Genomic DNA, 21,399 nt, shown 5'->3' on the forward strand with positions numbered 1-21,399 from the left:
ACACGTGTCGGTTGCTACTGACATAATATCAGCTTTCAGTGCGATACGACCACTTTGTAAATTACGTTTAATTAAAAAGTGTTTCAACTGTCCCAGCTCTCCCACTACATACGTGCTGTATATAGACCACGTTATTGGTCCAGGGATGGGAGACTAATTGAGGTTATGAAACCAATGTAAGCTATAATAAAAAACATTAGGCCTACTATAAGGAGTACACAACTGTCCTTTATTAGAAAAGGATAAGCAACAAGAAATCATGAATGTATTGGTCTCTGACAATTCTGCCATTAATATTATTGCCATCTGGGAATATCGCTACATTAATATCGTCGCACTTAATCTCCGGAGCGCGTCTGTAAACTGAAGCTGAGAGACGCTGCGCTGCTCATCTCTACTTTTACAGAGAGAGTTGAAACTGACGCGACTCGCAGGTCTGCCGGCAGGAATAACTGTTAAACACGTTTATTTTAGATCAGACATCAGCTGATTTGACACATGAGACTCCAGGATTAATGTTAGCCTGGCTGTTAGCCTGGCTCTTAGCCCGGCTGTTAGCCCGGCTCTGGACCAGGCTAGCTGCAAAGAATAAATCTCCATGGTTACTGGGCTGGGTTTAATTCAATATGGTTTCGTGCAACCGAGTCCAAGCTAAATTCATCCAGGATAACTTGAATATCCCGGCTTAATCCCTTATCCTGGTTTCGTGCAACAGGCCCCAGGAGTGGCAGACCTGAAACACACAAACAAAAGAGCTCTCTTCCAAAAAGAGCCCAGAGCAGAATTAGAGAAGGTAACAGTGGGCATTTCAGGATAGAAGTCGATGGTGACTGATTGACTTTTTGGAGACAGATTGCAGTCCAGTGAAAAGCAGTCGGGATGAAAGTCAGCCCCTCCAAGTCTGAAAGCGCAGGATTGCTCCCATCAGGTTGGGAGTCAGTTGCTGTCCCAAGTGAAGAAGTTCTTGTATCTCAATATCATACTTCAAATAGAGCAACTTGTTCCAACGCAAAAAACGCTATGCTACTGAAACTTCAGATGACCGCCTCCGCCTGTCACACAGGAGACTAGGGTTTTATTCCCCACAGGGAGATTTATCTACCAGCTTCTGATTATTTACCAAGGCTACAGCTACACTGCTACATTTGCTGGAGTAGTTTGGATACAAGGCCTAAATATAACAAAAGATATGCGTTGTTTAAGGAAAACAGTATTAAAGTGGATATAGTCCAAGAAAGACAAAAGTTTTACCTCAGCATTGAGCATGTTCCTACTGTAAAAGAGAACTTTACAGTGACAGTAGGATCACCTACCTCAGGATCCAGGAATCAACAAAAACATCAAATGAGGCTAAAAGAGTTATATAAACATTTGAATTAAAATATGTATATGCATTAGTAAAGACGATGAAACATGTACTCTTTTTCCATCTATGTTGTTTCTTCTTGCTGACATAGTGCCATATTTTGCTTGGCTCACTGATGATTTGACTGAACCATTTCATTGCATTGTATTGCATGTTTTCTGCCCGGTTTCCAATCTGGGACCTTCTGAGTGTTAGGCAAACATGATAATCACTTTTATTTGCAAAAAATCACTATTACCAACATCTTCTTGCATGACATTATTTGTCCATGAAATGTGATAATCCTACCACATGTTGACATCTCAGGGACGCTATGGAGGAGAACCTTCGTTTGGCCTCAAAGAAGTCCCGGTAAACCCGTGAGACCAAAGATCAAGGTTCTGGGGGGGCCTAGCCAGTCTCCAGACCTAAACCCAAAAGAGAATCTTGGGAGATAGCTCAAACTCCAGCCCAGAAACCTGATTGGTCTAGAGAAGATCTGAGTGGAGGAGTGGGCCAAAATCCCTTCTGCAGGCCTGGTGAAGGACTACAGGAAACGTTGGAAACAAAGGCTGCTGGACCAAATATTAGCATGGATTTTCTCAGGTGTTCAAATACTTATTTGCCGCTGTATCATACAAATAAATAGTTAAAAAATTATACATTGTAAATTTCTGGATTATTTATTATTATTATTATAAAAAAAGAAAACATGTCTTATATTCTAATTTCTTCCAAGTACCCTCCCCTCTGCTTTTTTGACAGCGCTGCAAACCCTTGGTGTTCTCTCAATAAGCTTCATGAGGTAGTCACCTGAAATGGTTTCCCTTCACAGGTGGGCCTTGTCAGGGTTAATTAGTATAGTATGTCAAAAAAAATGATAAAAGTCATAGTATAATGTGTCAGAAATCGTCATAGTATAGTATGAACATTTTTTTATAGAATATTATGTATGTCGAAGGAAGTTACAGTATGTGGAAAAAGTGATAAAAAAGTAATCATCGTGTCATCCCAGTGCCCTAGACCTCATCACCGTGCCACCGAAAAAGACAAAGATGACCAAGACCAAGACAGAGGAGAAGACCCAGAAGACCAAGAACAAGACCAAGGAGAGTGAAAAGAGCCCACAACACACGCTGCTACTACTACTTTGCTACTACAGAGCCTGGGACCCACAGAGTACACCGCAGAGTGCGTCCAGGACATAGTCTCCGCATTTAGCCTGTTTGTCACGTAACAAATCAAAGACATGGTTGTGGCAGCCACAAACCTTGAGGGTCAAAGGAAATGTGGCAAAGCCGGCAAGTGGAAAGCGAAAGACGTCATGGACCTGCATGCCTACCTCGGGCTCCTGATCCTTGCGGGCATGTACGGGTCCTGCAACGAGGCCTTAGAGAGCCTGTGCTACGAGGAGAGTGGAAGGGCCATTTTCCGCACCACGATGCTGATCAAACGGTTCTACGCGTACACTAGACTGTTGCGATTCAACGGCCGCGAGTCGAGAGCTGCCCTACAAGCCTTGGACAAACTGGCGGCCATCAGAGAGGTGTGGGACGCATGGGCACGGCGGCTGCCTCGCCTTTACATCCTGGGAGCCGACGTGACGTGTTACAAGCAGCTAGTGCCTTTTCAAGGTGTTGCATTTCCTGCGCAATGTGACGTGCGTCAACTTTGTCACCTCCTATGCGCTGGCCCAGGGCTCACTGTGGTGGGCATGTTCCTCAACGTGTCCACCTACAACACCTTTGTGCTCTGGCGAGAACTCAGGTCCAGGTTGATGCGCGGTAAGCTCAACAGCAAGATGGTGTTCCTCGAGCAGCTTGGCAGGGTGCTTGTGACTCAGCTCATTGAGAGGCCGCGCCGTCTTCCTTGCATGAAAGTGTTCGGCGCGCTCGTCAAATCCGTGACGACAGCGGCAACAAGGTCCACCGCTACAGGCACTAGTGGCCTAGAGGACGAGGATGCTGAACTGAGTGCGCCGAGAGTGCACAGCAAGAGGAAGAGGTGTCAGCATTCCAGAGAAAAAAGACCGCAAAATACACCGTGTGCGGTGGCTGCAAGAGCTACATCTGCGGGAGACACAAAGTACAAAGCCGCCGCAGCAACGAAGCTAGTAGAAAGATGACAAGGTTCCCGGAACCCGAAGGATAAGGCTGCCATGGCAGTCGTGAGACATAAGTGTAATCGCATTATAAATAAACCGAGGGTCTCCGGTATTTGACATGAAATGAAAGCGGGGTCCCAGGGACCCCGAAGCACAATGCCAGGCTAGTACAAAAGGTCACATAAACTTAACAAGTCCCTGTGACACAAAGGACAAACCAGGGTTGAAACGCTAGTCTACTATGTCGAAAAAATTACAAAAATTCAAAGTATAGTATGTAGAAATTAGTCATAGTATAAAACGTATCATATGTACGACGTACATACGTCTGTCATAAAAAGTGAGAAAAAAAAGTCATAGTATACTGTGTGGAAAAAAATTGTAAAAATGTCATAGTAGAGTATGTCAAAAAGTGATAAAAAGTCATAGCATAGTTTGTAAATTAGTCATAGTTTAGTATGTTGAAAAAGTCATTCTATAGTATGTCACAAAAAGTGATAAAAATGACATAGTATAGTATGTTGAAAAAATTATAAAATTCATAGTATAGTATGTCAAAAAAGTGATATAAAAGTCCTAGAATAGTATGTCAAAAAAGTCATTGAATACTGTATAGAAAAAAATGATAATGATAGCCTATAGTATTGAAATAAATTGAAAAAGTTATAGTATAGCATGTCAAAAAAATTATAAAAAGTCATAGCATAGTTTGTGGAAATTAGTCATAGTATAGTATGTCAAAATGCGTCACAGTAGAGTATGTTGAAAAAAGTCATACAATAGTATGTTGTAAAAGGTGATTAAAAGGTCATAGTATAGTATGTCAAAAAAATTATAAAAAGTCATGGTATGGTATGTCAAAAAATGATGAATACATTGTTTAGAACACCAACTGGTATAGACAATGGGCTATGCTAACCGAGATGACGAATACAATTGCTTTCAAACCGGTAGAGCAAAAGTGGTCGGGACAGGTGCGTAGTATAGTGACTAGTAGTCATAAAAGTGATTAAAAGAAGACAGAGTACAGTATGTAGTCAGTGTGTACACACAGTAGAGGGCGGCTGTGGCTCAGTGGTAGAGCGGTTGCCTGCCAATCAGAAGGTTAGTGGTTTGATCCCCGCCCCTGCAGTCATTGTCGAAGTGTCCTTGGGCAAGACACTGAACCCCGAGTTGCCCCCGGTGCTGCGCATCGGTGTGTGAATGTTTATATGATGAGCAGGTGGCACCTTGTACGGCAGCCCCGGCCACAGTGTATGAATTAGAGGATGGATACCCGACGGGCCGGGCCGGGTTCGGACAGATTTTTAGAAAGGATGCTCGGGTTCGGGTCGGGCTCGGTCACATCGGCGCGATAAGGCGTTGAACATTTAGAATTTAAACAGCTGATTATGGAGGTAATGGAGCTTGTTGCCCCGTGGGCATTGATGCTCATCTGTTGACACTTCCCAATGCCTTCCTACAATTGCTTAATAAAAGCGGCTTTCCACACAAACAAACGTACATGTGTCATTAGTATGAGAAACAAATGCGATTTTAACTGTGTCGGGCTCGGGTCGGGCTCGGACATAAATATCTTAATGCCTGTTGGGCTCGGGTCGGGTTCGGTTACTGCTCTGTCGGACGCGGGCCGGGCTCGGACAGAAAAATCCGGCCCGATCCGCACTCTAGTATGAATATGTGTGAATGGTGAATGTATCCTGTAGATGTAAAAGCGCTTTGAGCAGTTGCTAAGACTGGAAAAGCGCTATATAAATACAGCCCATTTAGAGGTATTTGGACCCACACTGCTATCTCTAAAGCATTCCTTATTTACGTGATGCTGGTATACGTTTTAATGGTGGCATGATCAATTACACAGACACAACTAGGTGCATTTGCTACTTTTATTCATTTGAAGGACTGCAATATTGAAGCTGATTGTACGTTAATGCAGGTGAACAAAGAGCTCTGACGCTGTGCAATAGAAGATTTGGTGAAATAATAACAATGTGGTACTTTAATGCAACAGCCATTACCTCTGAATAGATACATCAAAAAACCTTTTCCGTCCCATTGAAAATTCTTCCTGGTCCATTTTAGTTTCTCACTTTATGTACATATTACTTTATTTTCAGAGATTATTTTTTTAGATTTGAAAAACCTAACCCAACAACAGTCTGCACATCAGCTGTTTACTACGCCCCATGTAAGACACGGGTTACAGACTGAATACAAGAAAAACTAATTTGTCTTAAATGAGGTTTGTTGCACATGAATACATTTTAATGTGTGGGGACCTGTGGTCTGCCTAATGCAAAGGAAGACAGCAATGAATATTCAGTTAAGTCATGGTAAAAGTTTAGTTTTTATAAAAGAAGAAAACCAACTTGAGACATGATGTTGAAACTGATGCACAGAACCAGGCGTGGTTTCACAGTATCTCTCAGAAAAATCACCCATTCAAATCTTTTAAGTCTAAAATTGTCTTTTTGCACAAAACCAACTGCTTGCAAAGTCCCCTCCTCAGCTGTGCAATGCAACGAGGCCTTAAGAAAAATAAACCTGATGTTTTACACAGTCACTGATTCCATAAAAGCAATTCACTGAGCAAGTCATGTCAGGTAGATAACTATAAAAGTACAGACATCTCAGACTGTTGGAGCACAGTAATTCTGAAAACTTCAACGTAAAAGAAAGATTTTCATTGCAGCCATCACCTTACTGCAATGTGCCAGAGTTATCTAGTTTGTAACATTAAATTAACTGAAAAGGCACATCACATTTCTGAAGCTGACATTTAAACTAGACATCCCAGGGAATTACATGAAACCTCACATTGTTTTACATGGTACACAACAATGAACCAAACCACTTCAACACACCATTCAGTTCCCAGCTTCTTTAGGGATGATCTGTAAAGACCTTACGTTCACCTACCCTGATGTCAAAGAAAATCTTCATTACTAACAGTGACTGTGTTTAAGGCGAGCCTGCATTTCTTCAAGGAAACCAATGTTTCAGCAGATGGGCTCAGTGATCAGCGTGGCGTTGGCCTGACTCACTATGATCCTGATTAGGAAAAGGTCAGTGTCCAAAGTTGTTGCCCAGTTTCTAGACTAGGGATTAAAAAGTAACCTGGACCCTACAGTATGTTCCTGTGTTGTTGTGTCTAAGTGACTGATGGGAACAACAATCTGTGACATTGGTCCAGTATTAAGAGAGATCTCTGCAGACGGCAGCGGAGAAACAAGCTACAATGGAAGTTAATAGTGCAAATGTCCAACTTGTATTTATGTTTATAAAAGTGCTTCTTTTGCAGTTGAAAGGCTCAGATTAATAGTGTCTACCTTTCTGGTAAAGAGTGAGATCCTTTTTAAACATAAAAGTCTGTGAAATTGCGTTGGCTAAAGCCACCGGTCTCCAGGTAAATTAACAGTCATTTTAACCTCAGGTGCTGAAAAATGAAGTCAATGTGCCAAAACTGCAGCTCCTTGAATGCCCGCTCGAGCCAGTCCCGAATGACCTCTATGCTGAAATGCCCACACTTACAGGAGAACTAACCATGTTTACAGCTTAGTCCAAAAAAAAACAATATGTAAATAAAACAGTAATTTTAGCATCGTGAAATATACTTAATTCAAAGTCAACCAAAACAAAATAAAACTATGAAAAGGGACGTCTTTCCACTAATACAACCATCACAACTCTAGTTTTGGTTGACATAATACATAGTTTACAGATTTTACCGATATGACTTTATGTTGGCTCTATACAGGCTAAAAGTATTGCTTTTTTAAATGGAGTCTGGTGGGTTCAGTGCTTAGTGTTTAGTACCAATGTCCGATTGTTGTTCCCATCAGTCACTTACACAAAAACACATGGGAAAATGGGGTTGTAAAAAACGGTAGTTACCCTTTAAGGGTGACTGGCACAAAGCCAAATAGATCAAAGAGCAAATCTGCCAAAAACATTTACACCTCTACGTTCAAATATGTTACAGGAGAAATTATATTGTTGTGTTTATTTTGGAACCTTTAATTATCCGAGATTTGTTGATCTAGGACACCAGTAATACCAGTAAATTCATCATGTTTCTTAGTTTTCCATCCGTGGATGTCCAGGTGGGACTGTATGAGGAAGAAACAGATAAAAACAAAATGCTTTGGTCCATGCATGATCTATGTTGGCTGTTGATATATTCCAGAGCGTGCGTGCTGTCTACCCGTTCTCCTTCCACAGTACTAAGTGAATGCTATGGTCCGGCATGCTGGTGGCAAACACCAGTCCAGAGTCATTGTCCCCATCCAGGCCGTTGAGCCAGGAGGTCACACCTGCCAGGAAGCTGGATCCCCGTTTGGACTTCCTGTAGGCTGGCAGAGGCCAGCGGCCCGATATGGCTTCTGTCCTCAAGTCCATCACATACAGGAAGTGGTTGTCAAAAAGGAGCGCAAACACCTCGCCAAAGCTGAGCAGGGAAAGGTTAGCTGGGTCCTGCGTTTTGATCACCCTAGGAACATGAAAACATGCGGTTAATGGAACACTAGAAATAGGGAGCAGAGATCAGAATCAGAATGCTCCTTCTTAATAAACTACTCTAGGAACATGAAAACATGCTGTTAATAGAACACTAGAAACAGCATCAGAATGCTCCTTCTTAATAAATGATTCCAGCCTTATCAGCCCGCTGTACTCATCTGGCAGGTGCTGTTACCATAATAAAAGGTCCCAAAGGAATATATTTTGTGGTCTCACTGTTTTTCAGTGCATTTCTATACCATCAAATACCTAATAAAATCCAAAGTGACCAGAAAATGAAAACCTGGACAAACATTGACGTGATCAGAACAACCTAAAATGCCAGAAACATCTTTGGGAAACATTTATCTGTGATGTACTTAGATTTTCTTTAGTTTGGCCCATGTCCCATCCACTACCATGGATGGGGTGGGTTTCTTGACCTATAATACAGCCAGCCACAAGGCCATCCATATGTTTTGGCTTCCAAGCTGTCCCTCTTTATATCCAGTCTAAGGGTCAAATGGAGCAGAGGACAGAGACGCTAGCGCGAGGACAGAGACGCTAGCACAACCATAAATGACAGCAAAATTTGGTTTTCTTTTCTTTTCATCTGTATGTAAACAACATTTAAGACACTTGAGTACAAATCAGCTGTATGGGCATACGTCAGGTGTGCCAGCGACACCCCAACTCTGAGAGATCCAGGGAGATTCCCTGGCAGTGAAAGGCTTAATCAGCGGTGTGTAAACTCATTTAGCCAGGGTTTGAATGTAAAAGACCTTTATTCATAAGTAAAAGTTACACACTCCAAAATCAAATGGTTGTGTTTTTGTTTTTCCAATTCATTTCTATAATCAAATTTCAGAATATTCATTGGCAGCTTCTGAAACAATATGACTGAAGGAGTTAAAGGTGAACGTTCTCCACTGACACTGTGGACACTGCTGGGACACCGCTAACACCTTGCACTGGGTCCCAGTACACAGCCACTGACTTTCGGGTCGTTGTCATGCTGGAAGACCCAGCCATCCCCCCATCTTCAATGCTCTTACTGAGGGAAGGAGGTTGTTGGCCAAGGTCTGGCCATACATGGCCCCATCCATCCTGCCCTCAGTACGGTGCAGTCGTCCTGTCCCCTTTGCAGAAAAGCATCCCAAAAGAATGATGTTTCCACCTCCATGCTCCACAGCTGGGATGGTGTTCTTGGGGTTGGACTCATTATCCTTCTTCCTCAAAAAAAGGCAAGTGAAGTATTTCTGTCTCATCAGACCATGATCCATCTGGATCATCCAAATGGTCATTGGGCCAGGACATGCACTGCAGGATTTTAATCCATGACGGCGTAGTATGTTACTAATGGTTTTCTTTAAGACTATGGTCCCAGCTCTCTTCAGGTCATTGACCAGGTTCTGTTGTGTAGTTCTGCTAGGCTGCTCACAGAGTGTTGAGTGACTCATTATGAATGGGTCCAGCACAGGTCAAATGGCGGGTCAGCAGAGTTACAAATGTTTTGTGTATGAAATGTCTGTATTGTCCCTGCGCTGCATTTTTATGAACTATGATATTCTGGCCATGGGTCACATCTCTCGCCCAGTTCCAGCAGGCTCCATCTCACACGCTGCTCAGCACAACTAACCATGTTAACAGGTTTGGTGTCTACAGCTAGCTAGATAACTAGATAGCTAGCTCAGCTTTGAGTAACAGGTGGGTGCGTCACATGTGGCCACTACAGACTGTGGGCTTCCGCCTCGGATTCAACACACTTCCCCTCTTTGCATTTCTTTGGTTTAGATGGGAGTTAGGCGGAGTCAGCCAAAGCAAAGACGGCAATGGACAGAGCCATCGTGAATGGCCCATTTTAAGATTCACGTTTCAGAAACCTGTGGGTGACGTGACGGAGACTATGACCAGCTACAGGGCAGCCATATTTTTTACCTGAGAATCTCAAAACTGGCAAAGTCCCACTGATAGACTCCAAGGTCAGAGCTGCAGACGATGTAGCGTCCGTCAAACTGCAGGCGAGGCTGGAGGCTGATGCTGCGGTCCTCGGACACGGACAGCGTCTTCAAACACTTGCAGTTGATTTCTCTCCCTAAAGGCCAGACCTGCACAGGAAACACACTTCCGGTAAAGCAGCTTACACATGAGAACATGAGACAAAGACAAGAGACAGCTGGAGACAGGACCATTACCTTAATTTCATACTTATCAGCACTTAGGAGGATATAATCCCCAGGACTATGCACCATAGATTCCACCTCACTTTTCTGTAGCAGAACCTGATGGGAGATAACACCAAGCACTGCATTACTCTGATCCTGTCACTTTAGTTTGGGATTGTTAACACATGGCATTTATAACAAAAGGTCAGTATTAACTAAAACTATGCATGATTAAGATCAAACTCATTTCCTAGAATGAGTTGGCTGACCTTGGTGACCCACTCGGTGTGTCCCGTCAGAGTGTTGAGACACGCCCCAGCAGACAGAGCCCACACCTTCACCGTGAAGTCCGCCGAGCCACTGACCAGCACATCCAGTTCATCGTTGTAGTCCACACTGAACACTGAGCGCACAAACAACAAGGTTTCCAAAAGAAGATTCATCAAAATGCCATCATATCAAATAGGCCTGAACCATTTGGTGAAAACATCTAATTGGGATTTTGCGCCAGATATTGCGATTACGATTACGATTTGATTCACAACTTTTTCTTAAAAGTTTAGCTGAAGTTCCATATTCCCTGTGTAACAGATAAAACATGTCATGGAGCATTAGAACGTGAGACACCATCAAAACTGCTCTATAATCTTATGCAAGGATGAGAACATAGGATATGAGATATGAAATGCCAGCAATACGCGTTTTTCTTTTAATAAGCATGGGACATTGAACAGTCAAACACAGAACAATTATCACAAAAGATAAAGTTGTAATAATAAACACTTCAAATAAAAATATCATTACTTTCCTGTAAACTGAAATATCTGACCTGCAGCATCTACACCTGGCACCTTCTACCATCATGGTAAATAAAGTAATGGATGTAAATAGAAGGTTTCTGGAAACAATCTGCGATGTGTAACATTATTCCAGCATTTGAACAGTAAATTTAATAATAAAAAGAGGAATAAAAAAGGTTAAACCAAACATTCAACTAAATGGTCGATTTATCACGATCTCCACGATTAACTAATCACAAATTTTCCAACATCCATTTACAGCGATTAATAGTTTAGCCCTGACATCACGTAAATAAATGTGTTTACAAAATATATCACACACACAAATTTGGAAGGAGCATCATACACGCATCCCGTTTGCTTTCTGCAGCTCTGATCTTCTCAGACGTCCTTACCAGCCAGAGTGTAGTAGTAGATAGGTCTCGTCTTGGGATCGACTGCATATTTACTCGTTTTTTTAAAGTTTTAAAGTTTGGCCACCCCAGGTAAAATTTGTATTAATGTGCATAAAGAAGTTAAGAAAAGATGGAAAAAATCTCCAAAAGGCATCAAATGACAGATTAGACATTCGTATAATTTGTCACAAAAAGTTAGATTTTATTTCCATCATTTACACAAAAAAATGGCATTTGCAAAGGTTTGGGCCCCCTGCAGAGTTACTACCTTGTACCCCTTGTACCCCCTCTACTCGTGAAATGTTCCGTAGACCAACTCCAGGGTCTCCAGGTCTTTCTGGTGGACCGGTCAGTCTAACAGGGGTTTGGACTTGCTTTTTTCCCAATCCTGCGAGCTGTTCTGTCTGATATTGTTCTTGGTCTTCCAGATCTTTACCTTCCCATGTTCCTGATGACGGCCGTTTCTTAATTCCATTCCCAACAGAGGATATTGTCATCTGAAAATCCTTTGCTATCTTCTTCTTCTTCTCCTGCTTTTTGAGCGTCAACTATTTTCAGTTTCAGTTTTCTAGACAACTACTTAGAAGAAGCCGTGGTGCTGATTGTTGGGGGGGGGGGTCAGATGGTCGGGCCATGGTGCTGATTGTTGGGGGGGGGGTCAGATGAGTCTGGGCATTTCAAACCTTAATGACATCACCTGGTCTTTCCAGACCATAGATGAGAACCATCCATGACCTGTCAGGTCTCAGCGTTCAAAGGGGGGGGGGGGCATGCTAGAAACTCTGCAGGGGGCCCAAACCTTTGCAGACGCCATTTTTTGTTTTTTGTTATTTTGAAAGTGTAAAAGATGGAAATGAAATCTAAGTTTTTGTGACACATAATACGAATGTCTAATCTGCCTTTTGGAGATTTTTCCATCTTTTCTTGTCTTCTTTATGCACATTAATTAAAATGTTTACCTGGGGTGCCCAAACTTTCTCTGCATGGTAAAACCCTATTATCCTATTAGGATCCTACAACATTTACACCAACCTGCTCCAGTGTGGCCACGAAACTGCTGGATTTTAGCACCTGTGCTCCACTCCCAGCATGCCATAGTGTTGTCAAAGGACCCAGTTACCAGCTTCTGTTCATCAAATTTCACAGTTGCACAGGTGTGTGTCTGAATTCCATAAATGCACTGCCCAGTGCGCACGTCCCATAATTTGGCAGAGAGGTCATCGGAGCCTGAAAACAAGAGGGCATCTCTGTTATGGCTGTGAGCTGTGACACACCTAAAGCAGCCCATCCAGACAGACACAGCGACATGGCTCAAACCTGCAACAAATGTGTAGCAGCGGACCCTACTTTTTATATTTCACCATTTTAAATGTTGTGGTAAAGGAAGCCATACCTCAGTTTGGGAATGAGTTTTTCATATTTTATTAAAACGTTTATAAAGATGAAAGCTGTGGATCCCATCACCTGTTATATACGCTATAAGACACCAGCGATGCAACACAGAACAGAAAATAAGGACAGCAGAGACGACAGGTACGTCGGACCACGGGGTTTTACTGTATACAGTTACAGCTGTAAAGTTTGCTGATTTCACAAATCTCCACAATTCAAATCAACAGCCAGTTATCTACAGCGATTGTTGTGTTGGGGCTATTCTGTTACTGTGTCGTAGTTCCAGACTACACACTAATTCTAAGCAGGCTTTGAGTTGGTATTAACTTTAAGGGTCTGAATTTTGGATTACTATTATTCATATTAATAATATACTATTTTTTTATCATCAACAATATTGCATGTTGTTTAATGACGTCAGTGTCATCTTGTCACTGTAAGCAGAGTCCTTGGAACTCTGGCCAGAGTAAAGACTTTCATAATCACTGGTTTTGTGTTCTCATGTTGACGGGGAAAACAGAGTTTTTGTCTTGTAACATCAGAGAAGGCACCATTATCTTCTTTGTTAGGTGGCACCTACAGTATAAGGCCACATATTTCTTGCAATGGCAGACGTGGCCAAAATAGTGCTGGTTCAAGCACTGGTAACAGGCTTGCTAGCAGGACTTTTGATACTTACATGTGCAGTTATTCTTCCATTGTATTGAGGACCTGAGGTGTCCGAATGCTACATAGGTCACTGCTACATAATCCAACACTGCCATGACAACATCTTGAACAAGACTGGCAGACTTCTAGTTGGTGGGTGATCTTCCGGTAACAGCTTTTTATCAGACTTCTGGCCAACATCTTCTTCTTTACGAGACTGGGGTTACATCGCCGGCTGTTGGCCTGGCATGATCTTGACAGCGCTTCAGTTGTGTTTTTGCCTTTTTATGTGGAGACTTTTCTAAACAGCGCATGTGTGGATGGGACTTTTTAGAGAATGAACAAAGGAAAACCCCTGTGTACATGTGGACAAGGCCTTAGTCATGGGAAAAAAAGGTTCTTTTAAGTCATAATTTTTGTTACAAAATGAACACAGGCAGGAACATCTGTAAATCAGTCTGCATTTCTCTCAAAATGATAATGAGCAATTCTTCTAGTATCTGTTGTCCACATCTGCTTTTTACTGTATGAAAAACTTCTCAGTCAGTTCATTACATTTCTGCAGACATCCCAAGGCATCAGGACACAAAGTACGCAAGTACATCTGCAACTGTTGCTTTAAGAAGTGCTGCAAAAGAGTGCATCTCCTTTGGAAATGGCCACACACTGTGTGTGCCCAAGGCCTACCGCTTGGCTATTAAAGCCTGCCCATTTGGCTGTTGCTTATTGAAAGAGGGCTGAATTAATCAAACAATAGCCCCTTTTCACAGCAGACATTTTAGCATGTCATGGCAGGAAAAAATACCTTAATCAAAGCTCCATTCCATTGAAGGATTGCAGTTAAGCTTACAAGTGAGCAAGCCAGCACAATATCAGCCCCCTGAAACTGACACACAACGGACCTGCTGGTCTGGTGTCTGCTAGGTGTGTAATCAGGCAACTCATTGCAGACACACAACACGTTCCAAGGTGACTCAATGAATGCAGCAATTGGTTGCCATAACAAAAGCATTGGTTCAGTGTAATGCACTAAAACAGCCCTATGCATGTAGCGATGGTCATAGTATGGTCAGCCTGTTCCACATCGAAAGTGTAGGCAAGCGCCAGCATACCTGTGCAGAGGAGGCCGTCCTTATAGTAGAGGGCGTAGACCCGAGCACTGTGGCCAATCAGGGACGATGTCTCAAATGCCTCCTGATCCTGCAGCTGCACCATGCGCAGTTTAGCCTTCAGGTAGACCCCCTTCCAGTGGGGGGCTTCTTGAATGGACTCGTCAATCCTCCAACCCAGCTCCCGACACACACCCTGCCACACCTCTGTACACGAGTTGATCACCTGCAAGGAGACAAACACTCATTGGAATGTTGGAACACTTCCATGGCTAAATGACCGGTACTTCAATACTAGAAAGGATGAGTTTATGTACAGTACTTTTGTACATGTGGTGTTTAGATTCTAAAACTTATTGAAGTATTTCTGGCTTTGCCATTAATATGATATCAGGTAATCCTATCCCTTTAGAAAATGACTGGATCACCAGAGCTGTTGGAAATGAGGACTGTGAGGTTCCTTTTAGAAAAACCTCCTTCAGCCATAATGCACTATCTATTAAAAGGTAGTGCATTATGGAACATACTACCCCCAACTATAAGGGAACGTCCCACTCTGGTGACCTCTTGGTGGTTCTGATCTAAAGCACAGTGAGACTAAGCAGCAGCACAGAATGCAGAGTTTGTGAATGTTTCATATTTCAATTGTCCTTTTAGACTTACTGTAGAAAACCATTAGTATTAGCCGTTTATCGAAGATCACAAGGTGGTCCCAACATTATACCAACAACACGGAAGCAAGCTGAGCTACATACAGTCCTCCATTTCTCCAACAACTGGCCCGTGATCAGTTTGCAGTGTTCATACAACTATCTTACGATATTTTTGATTTACTGGGGCAGATTAGGTGGACTTGCTGAGATCATGCCGGTTGGCAGAACAGCATGTTATTTGATATTTTCATAGCACTGAACTTAGAGGAAAAGAAAAGACGAGAGACGTTCTGCTGCTTTTCATGGCACTCACACTGCAACTGCAACCAGCTGCGTGCAGGAGGACTTTTATTAACCACGCCCACAGACAGGTGGCTCGTTAGTGTTCATCACAAATTAATTTCGCCCATCCTTAATGAAAACACAAATAAACATTCAATAATTCAGAGCATCATTCAACAATGCCAACCATTTCCCCTCGTGGAGGCAGACCCCATAGATGCACTGCAGATGTTGAACTAGAGGTGTGAATATTCACTTGTCTCACGATTTGATTATCCTGTCAACTATTCCATATCATGATGCATCACGATACGATAAGACACCTCCTCAACATTATTATTTATAGCTACACATGGTTTTCATCAAATTAAAGCAGTCAGATAAATAAACTCCCTTTTTATTGTATCTGCTCATAAAAAAAGAGACTTCCTGAATGTAGCGAAGTCTCAACACAACAGACACAAAGCAGCAACAAGTAACATCAGTAGGCAATAATCGATTATGGTCTGCCACTGCATCCATGCAGAATGGTCCACGTCTGCATCACGATGCATTGATGCAATGATTCAATTCAACACCCCTATGTTGAACTGCTGGAATATTATCATGCATTCCTCACAGAGGAAATGCAGCTTGAACAGCAGCTTGCATTGCACACTTTTCATGACAAACTGTAGCGCAGTAAGAAATGCAGCAAGATAACAAGGTTTTAGGCCAATACTATGGAAATATAAATAATGCACACAGTGCAAGACGGAAGCCTCCTTTGGCAAATTCAGACCCTAATACAGTCCATCTGATTCCAAATTATAAGAGTCTAAGCAGTAAAACACAGACTAAGACAGTGCATGTATGGTCAAAGGACAGCACAGAGACACTTAAAGGTCCTATGACATGGTGCTCTTTGGATGCTTCTATATAGGCCTTAGTGGTCCCCAAATACTGTCTCTGAAGTCTCTTTTATATAGACCTTAGTGGTCCCCAAATCTGTCTCTGAAGTCTCTTTATATAGACCTTAGTGGTCCCCTAATACTGACTGAAGTCTCTTTTATATATACCTTAGTGGTCCCCAATCTGTATCTGAAGTCTCTTTATATAGACCTAGTGGTCCCCAACTGTATCTGAAGTCTCTTTATAAGACCTAGTGGTCCCTATACTGTATCTGAAGTCTCTTTTGTATAGACCTTAGTGGTCCCCAATACTGTATCTGAAGTCTCTTTATATAGACCTTAGTGGTCCCTAATACTGTATCTGAAGTCTCTTTTATAGACCTTAGTGGTCCCTAATACTGTATCTGAAGTCTCTTTTATATAGACCTTAGTGGTCCCCTAATACTGTATTGAAGTCTCTTTTATATAGACCTTAGTGGTCCCTATATATGTACTGAAGTCTCTTATATAGACCTTAGTGGTCCCCTAATACTGTATCTGAAGTCTCTTTATATAGACCTTAGTGGTCCCTAATACTGTATCTGGTGTCTTAAAGCCTGTCCTGAGCCTTTTTGGTAAGGTTACTAGGAAAACTCTTCATTCTCTTCAAAACAAGTTTCCTTTTTATTTTAAAGTCAACTTCCTTACAACTAACATACAAAAAACATTCTAACTTTTATCCCAATTCTTTACAAAAGCACTGAATCATCAGGCATTTTGGGAAGCAATAATCTCAAAAAAGGCTGCAAAATCCTGGAGGGCCTGGCTATTGTTCCTATCCTACAGAAAATGATGATTATAGACTGGTGGCTTCAACTTCAGATGTCATGAAATGTTGTGAAAAATACATGGAGTCACTATTGAAAGTGGAGATTTGTTCTGAATTGGATCCACTACAATTTGCTTATAGGCAGTATGTAACAAGTCACATATATACACACATCACATATAGGATATTGACCTTATTCCACTGTTTGCAGACCAGGCAGCAGGTGAGCAGGGTCTCGGGGTCCAGCCAGTGCAGCAGGTAGAAGGCCAGCTCCAGGGGGAGGAGGCGCAGGAAGTCCCTCTTCAGCAGCGTCTCCAGCCCGTTGGACAGGTGGCGGAGCTGCACGGCTCCGCTCAGAGAGATCAGCTGGTCCAGAGACTGGTTGCGCTGCTGGTCGTTCAGGGTAAGGAAAGAGGCCGAGACGGACTGCAGCCAGCCCTCGAAGGCTGCAGTCTCCATGGCAACATGAGAGCCAGCTGCAACACCGACAGGAACGCCGCCCAGCCGCACGTCAGCTCATCGTCCGCTCTGTAGGATCACAGGGTTAGGGTTACCATTCATAACCCCAGGGACTCCCATAGGACAAGAATATTCAATGTGCAATCTTTCAAAACTAGACTGAGAGTAGGGCTGGGCAATATATAGATATTATATCCATGTCGATATATGAGGCTAGATGCCATCTTAGATTTTGGTTATCGTAATATGTCTTTTCCTGGTTTTAAAGGCTCTATTACAGTGAAGTGATGTCACGTTCTGAACGGGGTGGCAGTAGCTCAGTCCGTAGGGAGTTTGGTTGGGAACCAGAGGGTTGCTGGTGCCAAGGTGCTCTTGAGCAAGGCATCGAACCCCCCTCAACCACTCAGGGCGCCTGTTCATGTGTGTATGTCAGGCCTGTGTGTAGAGTGTAAATTGTAATTTCATCATCAATAAAGAGTATAAATTATAAAATTATATCATAAATTAACTTACCAGACGGTTCTAGCTGTTCTGTTATTTGCCTTTACCCACTTAGTTGTTATATGCACATTACTGATGATTATTAATCACAAATCTTATTGTGAAGATATTTTGTTTAAGCACCAAACGCCAACCATACAATATTGCCGAAATATCGACATTGACGTATTTGGTCAAGAATATCGGGATATCTGATTTTCTTCATATGGCCCAGCTCTATTTGAGAGGCTATGACAGTTTTACATTTAAATCACATTGTTGTTATTGATTATTTTAATGTTGATTGATTGCTTATTAATTGTGAAGGAACAGAGTGAGTGGTGAAATGTGAATGCTTAGTAACATGGCTTTATGATATGTTTCATGACTTCCAAATGTATCATATAGATGCAATATACTAACTAATGTATCAACTAGTTACTTGAGTAAATATCTGGTACTGTAAATGAGTAGGTACTATCATCAGAATGTTACATCATTGAAATATCTTGAATGACAACTATTTACAGAGAGCAACACGCTAAGAGCATAATGTAAAGATAGAAATGACACAAGTCATGATTAGTGGCTCATCTCAGAGAATTAATACTTAATTCATGGAATGCCTTATTATAATTGTCTATCGAGTCAAATCTGCCGATAATTAAATTAAAGGTCATGTTTCAAGTCATTGTGATTGAATAGGTTTCTCACATGTAGAGCAACAAACCAAGCATTCACGATACGTTACAGTATATATATATATAATACTAGTTTGATGGCATGGCACCAGATCCAAAGCCTGATGGATGTGTGACAACATGACATGAATAGCTGCAGTAGACTGCTGCCAGCTGATTACTTAGCTAGCATTTAGTCGAAGTTAACGTTAGCCACATGGCTAGTTAGCAACTCTTGCAGCAACGTTAGCTAGCTAAGTAACACGACCGGTGCCACCCAGCAGTCCATGAACAGTGTGAGGTACCGTCACCGTTCCTGCAGCGAATAGGCTCCGTGTGTAATGTCCACCAACCAGAGAGCTGCAGCGGGGAGAGTCTCTTTATCTTCCCGGTCAGTCACTTCTCATAGCCAACTGTTAGCTGTCGAAGCTAACCTGTCAGGGCTGTCCCAGAAGTCACCTAGCTTCGTAGCTCCCGTTAGCTAACCACCATGATGAGAGTACTCGAACATAGTGACGTCAAACTTCTCTTCATTGTGTACGTGACGTCAGTAGAATAGCTAGAGAGCAGTCTCTGACAGCATCATAGACAGTTAAAGAAGGACAGCATATGGACGGAAAAAGACAACAGCCCAAGATAATGGAAACGCCAATAGTGGCCTGGGCTCGCAACACCCTCGGCTTTCTCTCACAGGAGGCCCCGTAGACGTAACATTTTCCCGAAAACAACACGTAGTGAACATATTTAGAACATTAAGTCAAGTATCATTACTTCCTTCCTTCCATATGTATCTGCTACACAAACACATTCATTTTATTTTATATTTGCTTTGCAATCGCCTTGGAACTGTCCTTTTCATAGGACCCAACTCTCCTGTAAGACGTGGCTGCGGGCTAGATTTACACCACGGGTGCTCAGGTCAAAAAGCTAGCTTCCGGTGTCACGCACAACGTGGACCGGTCCACGCCTGTCTTTCTCCGTGGTTCCGTTGTGTGTGTGTGTGTGTGTGTGTGTGTGTGTGTGTGTGTGTGTGTGTGTGTGGGTGTTGGGGGGGGGTGTGTGTGTGTGTGTGTGTGTGTGTGGGTGTGGTTGTGTGTGTGTGTGTGTGGGTGTTTGTGTGTGTACACTGGGATCTATCCATAGACAGTTAAAGAAATGGACCAACAGATCCCGTTGCAAGGGGTAAGCGAGCGGTGCGTGTTTACTTCAATCCGCTCCTGGATTCCATCCCTTTGTTCCTACCACATCCCCCTCCCTCCCCCCCCCCCCCCCCTCCCCCCCCCCCCCCTTTTTCCCTTCCCCTTTTTCCACATCCTTTCCCCCTTGTTTTCCCGTGCCCCTCCCCCCAACCCCTTTTCCCCTCCCTCTTCCCCCCGGCTGGTTTAGGCTCACCCCCTTGGATGTACCCATCGTATCCTTACCAGCAGAGGGCAAACTAATAACGCATATTTTCTGCATGTAGTTGTGATGCATTGGTCCTATGTATCCAGGAAAGTCCAGTGACATCACAATAATTATAGACTTTTCAATGCAATTCAATGTACCTTTATTCTCAGTGACACCATGTGCATGCACACCAACAAACAGTAAGGGGGGGGGGGGGGGGGGGGGGGGGTTAAAGTGTTTCGAGCCTAATTATTAATTTAATTGAATAAAGTGTATATAGCCTAATTGATTATCTAAAAGAAATGACATTTTAAAGTCACTTATAAATGTCAATGTATTTACCAGTTAATAATATTAGCCTACTTCCTTATCCAGCGATTGATGATAGAAACTATCTACATTATTATTAATATTATTGTACACTTGTAGCCTTGTTTTTTGTGTCGGATTCTTTGTAATCTCACATGTTTCCTGCATTAGCCTGTTTATTTCTTTGCTTTCCAGTTGATGGCGGTAGTTTCCTTGGCGATAGTTAGGGCTGTGAGGTGTGTGACGGCCCGAGCAGCCTTGGACCCTATTTTTAAATGTTCTGCCTCGTGGAGGGAATTCTGTGGAGTTATTAGTACCACATTAGATTTCTTGTTGTTGTCAGGAAGTAGATATTTTGCCAGATTCGGTTTCAGAATTCAGCAACAGAGGAAATACACACGTCCTAGTCTTACGATATTGATGGTATGGAGGTGACCTTTTCAGACTGTGATATCATTTTGTATATTTATTTTTCAACCAAAATGTTAATTAAGTCTGAGCTTGAAGTGTTGAGATCTAAGTGGATGTTACCTTTGGCTTGGATGGCTGATTTGAGTTGTGTGTGCTGCAGGTATTGGTTGCCTCTGGACCAGACGGGGAAAGGAGACCAGTGAGTTGTTGTGGTTGTGTGATACTTTTTCTGACCCTGTGCAAGTCAGGCTTGTTCCAGACGGGGTTCATTTACTTATTGTTGAGGTAGAGTTTGTGATTTTTTTAATATTTCCACCAGTAAACCACTAGAAAATGAATCATTTCTGTATTCCGTGCTACCACATTAGGAGTTCTTTATCCTGCAGAACACGTCTTTCTCATTGTGTTTGGGGACTGGGTTCCACTATAGCATGTTATTTGTATTTGTTAGATTAAAAAAAGACCTGCCTGGTAGATGCTCACATCTTTAAACTCCTCAATGTTAACTCACACCACACATGTTAGCAGTTTCATATTTATCTCCTGAAGCTTGTAAACGGTTAAGTCAGGTATGCTTTTTTCTGAA

The 21,399-nt window shown here is 42.5% G+C and overlaps 1 protein-coding gene across 2 annotated transcripts; it reads right to left on the reverse strand.

Annotated features, from left to right (window-relative positions):
- Positions 1–5,321: 5,321 nt before the first annotated feature.
- On the reverse strand, positions 5,322–19,498 carry fbxw2 (F-box and WD repeat domain containing 2). 2 transcript variants are annotated; one of them, XM_032511932.1, is made up of 8 exons: positions 19,061–19,498; positions 17,281–17,616; positions 14,459–14,681; positions 12,339–12,533; positions 10,381–10,514; positions 10,142–10,228; positions 9,885–10,054; positions 5,322–7,938 (listed from the first exon to the last, which is right to left on the reverse strand). In XM_032511932.1, the coding sequence occupies exons 2-8, from the start codon at positions 17,545–17,547 to the stop codon at positions 7,650–7,652; spliced, it is 1,365 nt and encodes a 454-aa protein (XP_032367823.1). In that variant the 5' UTR covers positions 17,548–17,616; positions 19,061–19,498; the 3' UTR covers positions 5,322–7,649. The 2 variants fall into 2 exon arrangements, with proteins under 2 accessions (XP_032367823.1, XP_032367825.1); XM_032511934.1 differs by lacking the exon at positions 19,061–19,498 and adding an exon at positions 18,742–18,764.
- Between the last annotated feature and the right edge of the window lie 1,901 nt (positions 19,499–21,399).

Source organism: Etheostoma spectabile, unplaced genomic scaffold (assembly GCF_008692095.1).
Source record: "Etheostoma spectabile isolate EspeVRDwgs_2016 unplaced genomic scaffold, UIUC_Espe_1.0 scaffold546, whole genome shotgun sequence".
Classification (NCBI taxonomy): Eukaryota; Metazoa; Chordata; class Actinopteri; order Perciformes; family Percidae; genus Etheostoma; species Etheostoma spectabile.